This window comes from Patagioenas fasciata, chromosome 32 (assembly GCF_037038585.1).
Source record: "Patagioenas fasciata isolate bPatFas1 chromosome 32, bPatFas1.hap1, whole genome shotgun sequence".
Lineage (NCBI taxonomy): Eukaryota > Metazoa > Chordata > Aves > Columbiformes > Columbidae > Patagioenas > Patagioenas fasciata.
In genome coordinates, this window is record NC_092551.1 from 3012087 (window position 1) to 3020702 (window position 8616).

Genomic DNA, 8616 nt, shown 5'->3' on the forward strand with positions numbered 1-8616 from the left:
ACGCCCCGTAATTCTCGGTTACGCCCCTCCACTCCGCGGCCACGCCCCTCCACGCCGTGGTCACGCCCCCAGCTCCGTGACCACGCCCCCAGCCCCGAGGCGATGCCCTTCGCGCCATGGCCACGCCCCCAGCTCTTTGGCCACGCCCCGTATTCCCGGGCGGGGAACCGGGAATTGGGGGGTGCAGGGACCCCCCCGAGGTGTCGGAACCGGGACCTGGGGGTGCAGGGACCCCCTTGGGATGGGATGAGTGACCTCGGGACCCCGGGACCCCCCATGAGATGGGTGGAGGGTCTTGGGATGCAGGACCCCCCATGGTGGGGGGCGGGCGTGCAGGGACCCCCCCCGCCCGGGGTGTCAGAACCGGGATCTGGGGGTGCAGGGACCCACTTGGGATGGGATGAGCGACCCCGGGACCCCCCCTGAGATGGGCGGAGGGCCTTGGGATGCAGGACCCCCCCATGGTGGGGAACTGGGGGTGCAGGGACCCCCCCATGGTCAGGGTGAGGGTCCCACGCCCCCCGGGGTGCACCCCCCCCCACCAAGGTGCTGCAGGGATCCCCCCCAGGTTGAAGGTGCCACCCCACGTGTTGCAGAGAACGAAGAACCCAGGCGTCCGGGGGTTACCCCAAGCACAGTGCAGGGGGTCCCAGGGCGGGGGGGGGGGGGTGCGGTGAAGCCACCCCCCCCAGCCCCCCCCCATAATGGGTGTCCGTCCCCTTTAAGGCCCCCACGCCCCTGGGCGCAGCCGCTCACCTGGCGCAGGTGCCGCGGTGGCTGCCGGGGCCATGGCCGCCTCCGCCCTCTTCATCCTGGACCTCAAGGGGAAGGTGAGACCCCCCCACACTCCCTAACCCCCCCCCACCCCAAACAACCCCCCCCCCCAGGTGGGGACCCACCTGCGTGGGGGGGGGACCCCATTCCCCCCTTTACCTTGAAGGTCACCCAAGGTGACCGGCGGTGACCTTGTGACCCCGAGGGGGTGTTGCAGGTGATTTGGCTTGGGGGGGGTCTCCCTAATTTTTGCCCCCCCCCCTTTAATTCTTACAGCCCCTGATCAGCCGCAACTACAAAGGGGACGTGGGGCTGGGGGACATCGAGCAGTTCCTGGGGCTGCTGGTGCGGCGGGAGGAGGAGGGGGCGCTGGCGCCGCTGCTGCCGCTCGGCCCCGTCCACTTCCTATGGATCAAACACGCCAACCTCTACCGTATCCACGGACCCCCCCACGCCGTGGGGACCCCCCCCCGAAACCATGGACCCCTCCCCAAAACCATGGACCCCCCCATCGCCCCTTTTCCTTAACCCCCCCACACAGTGGTGGCCACTACCAAGAAGAACGGCAATGCCGCCTTGGTCTACGCCTTCCTCTACAAGGTGGTGGAGGTGAGGTCAAGGGGGGGTTTTGGGGGGTTTTGGGGGGGGTTTGGGGGTCGTGGGGGTTTTGGGGGGGTGGTGACTTCATATAGGAGCTAACCCCCCCCCCCAAAGGTTTTCTGTGAGTACTTCAAGGAGTTGGAGGAGGAGAGCATCCGTGATAACTTCGTTATCATCTACGAGCTGTTGGATGAGCTGATGGACTTCGGGTTCCCCCAAACCACGGACAGCAGGATCCTGCAGGAGTGAGTGGGGTTTTTTGGGGGGGGGTCTGGAGTGTGGGGACCCCTCCCCTCAGCACCTCGGACCCCCCCCTCCACCCCCAGGTACATCACGCAGGAGGGGAGGAAGCTGGAGACGGGCAAGTCGCGGGTGCCCAGCACGGTGACCAACGCGGTGTCCTGGAGATCCGAGGGCATCAAGTACAAGAAGAACGAGGTGTTCATCGATGTCATCGAGTCCGTCAACCTGCTGGTGAGGGGGGGGCGGGGAGGGGGAGGGCGATGGGGATGAGGGTGATGATGGGGATGAAGATGATGGGGGTAAAGATGGGGGTGGGAGCAGCGATGGGGATGGGGATGAAGATGGTGATGGGAGTGAAGATGGTGATGGGGATGAAGATGGGGATGGGACCAGCGATGGAGATGGGGATGAGGATGGGGATGAAGATGGGGATGGGACCAGTGATGGGGATGGGAACGGTGGTGGGACCAGTGATAGGGATGGGGATGAAGATGGTGATGGGAGTGAAGATGGTGATGGGGATGAAGATGGTGATGGGAATGAAGATGGTGATGGGGATGAAGATGGGGATGGGACCAGCGATGGAGATGGGGATGTGGATGAAGATGGTGATGGGAGTGAAGATGGTGATGGGGATGAAGATGGGGATGGGACCAGCGATGGAGATGGGGATGAGGATGGGGATGAAGATGGGGATGGGACCAGTGATGGGGATGGGAATGGTGGTGGGACCAGTGATAGGGATGGGGATGAAGATGGGGATGGGAATGAAGATGGTGATGGGGATGAAGATGGGGACGGGACCAGTGATGGGGATGGGAACGGTGGTGGGACCAGTGATAGGGATGGGGATGAAGATGGTGATGGGGATGAAGACGGTGATGGGGATGAAAATGGTGATGGGGATGAAGATGGGAATGGGACCAGCGATGGAGATGGGGATGGGGATGGGAGTGAAGATGGTGATGGAAATGAAGATGGTGATGGAGATGAAGATGGGGATGGGACCAGCGATGGGGATGGGGATGAGGATGGGGATGAAGATGGGGATGGAACCAGCGATGGGGATGGGAACGGTGGTGGGACCAGTGATAGGGATGGGGATGAAGATGGTGATGGGAGTGAAGATGGGGATGGGGATGGGGCTGGGGATGGTGATGGGGATGAAGATGGTGACAGGGATGAAGATGGGGATGGGACCAGTGATGGGGATGGGAATGGTGGTGGGACCAGTGATGGGGATGATGATGGGATGGGGATGAAGATGGGGATGGGGATGAAGATGGTGATAGGGATGAGGATGGGGCTGGGGATGAAGATGGTGATAGGGATGAGGATGGTGATGGGACCAGTGATGGGGATGGGATTCAAGATGGGGATGGGGATGAAGACAGGGATGGGACCAGTGATGGGGGTGATGATGATGATGATGACAATGACGATGATGATGTCACAGGTGAGCGCCACGGGCAGCGTGCTGCTGAGCGAGGTGGTGGGGATGTGGATGGGGGTGATGTTGATGACATTGATGATGATGACGTTGATGTTGATGATGATGTTGACGATGATGATGATGATGATGTTGATGATGACGTTGATGTTGATGATGACATTGACGTTGATGATGACGTTGATGTTGATGATGACGTTGATGTTGATGATGATGTTGATGATGACGATGACGTTGATGATGATGACGATGACGTTGATGATGATGATGATGACGTTGATGATGATGATGATGTTGACGATGACGATGATGATGTTGATGATGATGATGTTGACGATGACGATGACGTTGATGATGATGATTATGATGATGTTGATGATGACGTTGATGATGATGATGTCGACGATGACGATGATGATGATGTTGACGATGATGATGATGTTGATGATGATGATGTTGATGATGATGATGTTGATGATGATGATATTGATGATGTTGATGATGATGTTGATGATGATGATGATGATGATGGTGTCGCAGGTGAGCGCCACGGGCAGCGTGCTGCTGAGCGAGGTGGTGGGGATGCGGATGGGGGTGATGTTGATGATGATGTTGATGATGATGTTGACGATGATGTTGACGATGATGATGATGATGTTGATGATGACGATGATGATGTTGATGATGATGTTGATGATGATGATGATGTTGACGATGACGATGATGACGTTGATGATGATGATGATGTTGACGATGACAATGATGATGATGATGTTGATGATGATGATGACGTTGATGATGATGATGTCGACGATGACGATGATGATGATGTTGACGATGATGATGGTGTTGATGATGATGATGTTGATGATGATGATATTGATGATGTTGATGATGATTATGATGATGATGACGATGATGTCGATGATGATGATATTGATGATGTCGATGTCGATGTCGATGTTGATGTCGATGATGATGACGTTGGTGATGACATTGATGATGACGATGACGATGACGTTGATGATGATGATATTGATGATGTCGATGATGATGACGATGATGATGACGACGATGTCGATGATGATGATATTGATGATGTCGATGATGATGTCGATGATGATGACGTTGATGATGATGTTGATGATGACATTGATGATGACGATGACGATGACGTTGATGACGATGTTGATGATGACGATGACGTTGATGATGATGACAATGATATTGATGTTGATGATGATGTTGATGACGATGATGATGATGATGGTGTCGCAGGTGAGCGCCACGGGCAGCGTGCTGCTGAGCGAGGTGGTGGGCAGCATCAAGCTGAAGGTGTTCCTGTCGGGGATGCCCGAGCTGCGCCTCGGCCTCAACGACCGCGTCCTGTTCGAGCTGACGGGCCGTGAGTGTCACCAATGGGGCGGGGGGGGTGGGGACACCTCCCTGTCCCCTCGCATCCCCCCGGTGACATCCCCCCCCGCCACCAGGGGGCAGGAACAAGTCGGTGGAGCTGGAGGACGTCAAGTTCCACCAGTGCGTCCGTCTGTCCCGCTTCGACAACGACCGCACCATCTCCTTCATCCCGCCCGACGGGGACTTCGAGCTCATGGCCTACCGCCTGCACACCCAGGTGGGGACACCGGGGACATTGGGGACATGTAGGGGATGTTGGGGACATGTAGGGGATGTTGGGGACGCGTAGGGGATGTTGGGGACACGTAGGGGATGTTGGGGACATGTAGGGGACATTGGGACATGTAGGGGATATTGGGGACATGCAGGGGACATTGGGGACGTGTAGGGGATGTTGGGGACGCGTAGAGGACATTGGGACATGCAGGGGATGTTGGGGACGCGTAGGGGATGTTGGGGACACGTAGGGGATGTTGGGGACATGCAAGGGATGCTGGGGACACGTAGGGGATGCTGGGGACACATGGGGACACTGGGGACATTGGGGCTGTGTAGGGGATGTTGGGGACACATGGGATGCTGGGGACATGCAGGGGATGCTGGGAACACTGGGGACACAGAGGGGACATTGGGGACACAGTGGCAATGCTGGGAACATGGTGGTGACATTGGGGACATGGTGGTGATGCTGGGGACATGCTGGTGACACTGGGGACATGCTGGTGACATTGGGGACACGGTGGTGATGCTAGGGACATGCTGGTGACATTGGGGACATGTTCGTGACACTGAGGACACTCAGGGGACATTGGGGACATGCTGGTGACATTGGGGACATGGCGGTGACACTGGGGACACTCAGGGGACATTGGGGACATGCTGGTGACATTGGGGACACGTTAGTGGCGCTGGGACACACAGGGGACATTGGGGACATGCTGGTGACGCTGGGGAAATGGCGGTGACACTGGGGACATGCTCGTGACAATGGGGACACATCGGTGATTCTGGGACACTCAGGGGACATTGGGGACATGCTGGTGACACTGGGGATATGCTGGTGACGTTGGGGACATGCTGGTGACATTGGGGACACATCGGTGACACTGGGACACTCAGGGGACATTGGGGACATGCTGGTGACAATGGGGACACGTCGGTGATGCTGGGACACACAGGGGACATTGGGGACATGCTGGTGACACTGGGGACATGGTGGTGACACTGGGGACACGTCGGTGACGCTGGGACACACAGGGGACATTGGGGACATGCTGGTGACAATGGGGAAATGGCGGTGATGCTGGGGACATGGTGGTGACGCTGGGGACATGGTGGTGACGCTGGGGACATGGTGGTGACACTGGGGACACATCAGTGACGCTGGGACACACAGGGGACATTGGGGGCATGCTGGTGACAATGGGGACACGTCGGTGGCGCTGGGACACACAGGGGACATTGGGGACATGCTGGTGATGCTGGGGACATGGTGGTGACGCTGGGGACATGGTGGTGACAATGGGGACACATCAGTGACGCTGGGACACACAGGGGACATTGGGGGCATGCTGGTGACAATGGGGACACGTCGGTGGCGCTGGGACACACAGGGGACATTGGGGACATGCTGGTGATGCTGGGGAAATGGCGGTGACACTGGGGACATGCTGGTGACAATGGGGACACATCGGTGACCCCCCCAGGTGAAGCCGCTGATCTGGATCGAGTCGGTCATCGAGAAGTTCTCCCACAGCCGCCTGGAGATCATGGTCAAGGTGACACACAGGGGACACCACACAGGGACCCACCCCGCTATCCCCTGCCCACCCCCCCACCCTCACCCCCAATGTCCCCAACTGTCCCCAAGGCCAAGGGCCAGTTCAAGAAGCAATCGGTGGCCAACGCGGTGGAGATCGCGGTGCCCGTGCCCAGCGACGCCGACTCCCCCAAGTTCAAGACCAGCGTGGGGTCCGCCCGGTACCTCCCCGAGAAGAACCTGCTCATCTGGAGCATCAAATCCTTCCCGGTGGGTGTCCCCGAGGGGGTCCCCGAGTGTCCCCAAGTGTCCCCGTGTCCCCTGACCGCCACTGTGTGACAGGGTGGCCGGGAACATCTGCTCCGTGCGCATTTCGGGCTGCCCAGTGTGGACAGAGAGGAGGAGGAGGGGCGGCCGCCCATCCGCGTGCGCTTCGAGATCCCCTACTTCACCGTGTCCGGCATCCAGGTGACAAAGGGGACACGGGGGACACGGGGGACAAAGGGGACACGGGGGACACGGGGGACAAAGGGGACAAAGGGGGTGATGGGGTGGGAGGGAAGGATGTGGTGGGATAAGGGATGCGGGGGCATGGGGTGTCCCCTGTGATTTGGGGAGAAGGTGGAGGGGACACGCTGGGGACAAGGGCCGTGGGGACCTGGGGGTGTCCCCTGTGATTTGGGGACAAGATGGACGATACACTTTGGGGACAAGGGCTGTGGGGACCTGGGGGTGTCCCCTGTGATTTGGGGATGGGGTGGAGGGGACACAGTGAGGACAAGGATCATGGGGTCCCTGGGGGTGTCTCCTGTGATTTGGGGACAAGATGGAGGGGACGCGCTGGGGACAAGGGCCATGGGGACCTGGGGGTGTCCCCTGTGATTTGGGGACAAGATGGAGGGGATGGGCTGGGGACAAGGACTGTGGGGTCATGGGGGTGTCCCCTGTGATTTGGGGATGGGGTGGAGGGGACACAGTGAGGACAAGGATCATGGGGTCCCTGGGGGTGTCTCCTGTGATTTGGGGAGAAGATGGGGGGGACACTTTGGGGACAAGGGCCATGGGGACCTGGGGATGTCTCCTGTGATTTGGGGACAGGGTGGAGGGGACACTTTGGGGACAAGGGCCATGAGGTCATGGGGATGTCTCCTGTGATTTGGGGATGGGGTGGAGGGGACACACTGGGGACAAGGGCCGTGGGGCCCCTGGGGGTGTCCCCTGTGTTTTGGGGACAGGGTGGAGGGGCCACTTTGGGGACCTGTCCCATGGGGTCCCTGGGGGTGTCCCCTGTATTTCAGGGCCGGGGGCCACGCTGGGACGTCCCCCGCAGTGTCCCCATGGTGGTGGCTTTGGGGGGGGGTGCGGTGTCCCCTGCGCAGGGGGGCAGAGATGGGGTTTGGGGTGTTCGGGGGGGGGTGTTTGGGGTTCCCAGGGGGGGTCCATCCCCGTTCCCCCCTCCAGGTGCGGTACATGAAGATCATCGAGAAGAGCGGGTACCAGGCGCTGCCCTGGGTGCGCTACATCACCCAGAGCGGGGGTGAGTGCGGGACCCCCGGGACCCCCCCAGGACCCCCCGTGACCCCCAGAACCCTCTGGGACCCCCAGAACCCCCCAGAACCCCCCCCCCAGGACCTCCGGGACCCCCAGAACCTCCCAGGACCCCCAGAACCCCCCAGGACCCTCCGGGACCCCTGGGACCCCCAGAACCCCCCAGGACCTCCAGAACCTCCCAGGACCTCCAGGAACACCCAGGACCCTCAGAACCCCCCAGGACCCCCCGGGACCCCCAGAACCCCCCAGGACCTCCAGAACCCCCCAGGACCTCCAGGAACCCCCGGGACCCCCCCAGGACCCCCCGGGACCCTCAGAACCCCCTGGGACCTCCAGAATCCCCCAGGACCTCCAGAACCCCCCAGGACTCCTGGGACCCCCAGAACCTCCCAGGAACTCCAGGAACACCCAGGACCCCCCAGGACCTCCAGAACCCCTCAGGACCTCCAGGACCCCCAGAACCTCCCCAGGACTTCCAAGACCCCTTGGGACCCCCAGGACCCCCAGAGACCCCCAGAACCCCCCCAGGACCTCCAGAACCCCCCAGGACCTCCAGAACCCCCCAGGACCTCCAGGACCCCCCGGGACCCCCATCCCTGACCCCCCCCTCTCCCTCTTGCAGATTACCAGCTCCGCACCAGCTAGGGGGCGCTCCCCGGACCCCCCCGGATCCCCAGACCCCCCCCAGATTTCGGGGTCCCCCCCTCCACCCCCTCTCCTCTCCTATTACTATAAAGACACAGCTGAGATCAGCGGCCCCTGGATCTTTTGGGGGGGCCTATGGACAGTGGGGGGGGGCTGGGGAAGGAGATGGGGGCGCTCT

The 8616-nt window shown here is 60.3% G+C and overlaps 1 protein-coding gene across 1 annotated transcript; it reads left to right on the forward strand.

The window, feature by feature from the left end:
• The first annotated feature begins 726 nt into the window (after positions 1-726).
• Positions 727-8569, forward strand: AP1M2 (adaptor related protein complex 1 subunit mu 2). The gene is made up of 12 exons (XM_065859194.2): positions 727-830; positions 1051-1207; positions 1316-1383; positions 1489-1619; positions 1701-1848; positions 4346-4472; positions 4558-4700; positions 6190-6261; positions 6354-6512; positions 6585-6710; positions 7704-7779; positions 8416-8569. The coding sequence occupies exons 1-12, from the start codon at positions 789-791 to the stop codon at positions 8436-8438; spliced, it is 1272 nt and encodes a 423-aa protein (XP_065715266.2). The 5' UTR covers positions 727-788; the 3' UTR covers positions 8439-8569.
• Positions 8570-8616: the final 47 nt, after the last annotated feature.

Coding starts and splice junctions, on each gene's coding strand:
- AP1M2 (XM_065859194.2), top strand. CDS start 789: ATGGCCGCCTCCGCCCTCTTCATCCTGGACCTCAAGGGGAAG. Junction 6,513..6,584: donor GGAGCATCAAATCCTTCCCG/GTGGGTGTCCCC, acceptor ACTGTGTGACAG/GGTGGCCGGGAACATCTGCT. Junction 7,780..8,415: donor CTACATCACCCAGAGCGGGG/GTGAGTGCGGGA, acceptor TCCCTCTTGCAG/ATTACCAGCTCCGCACCAGC.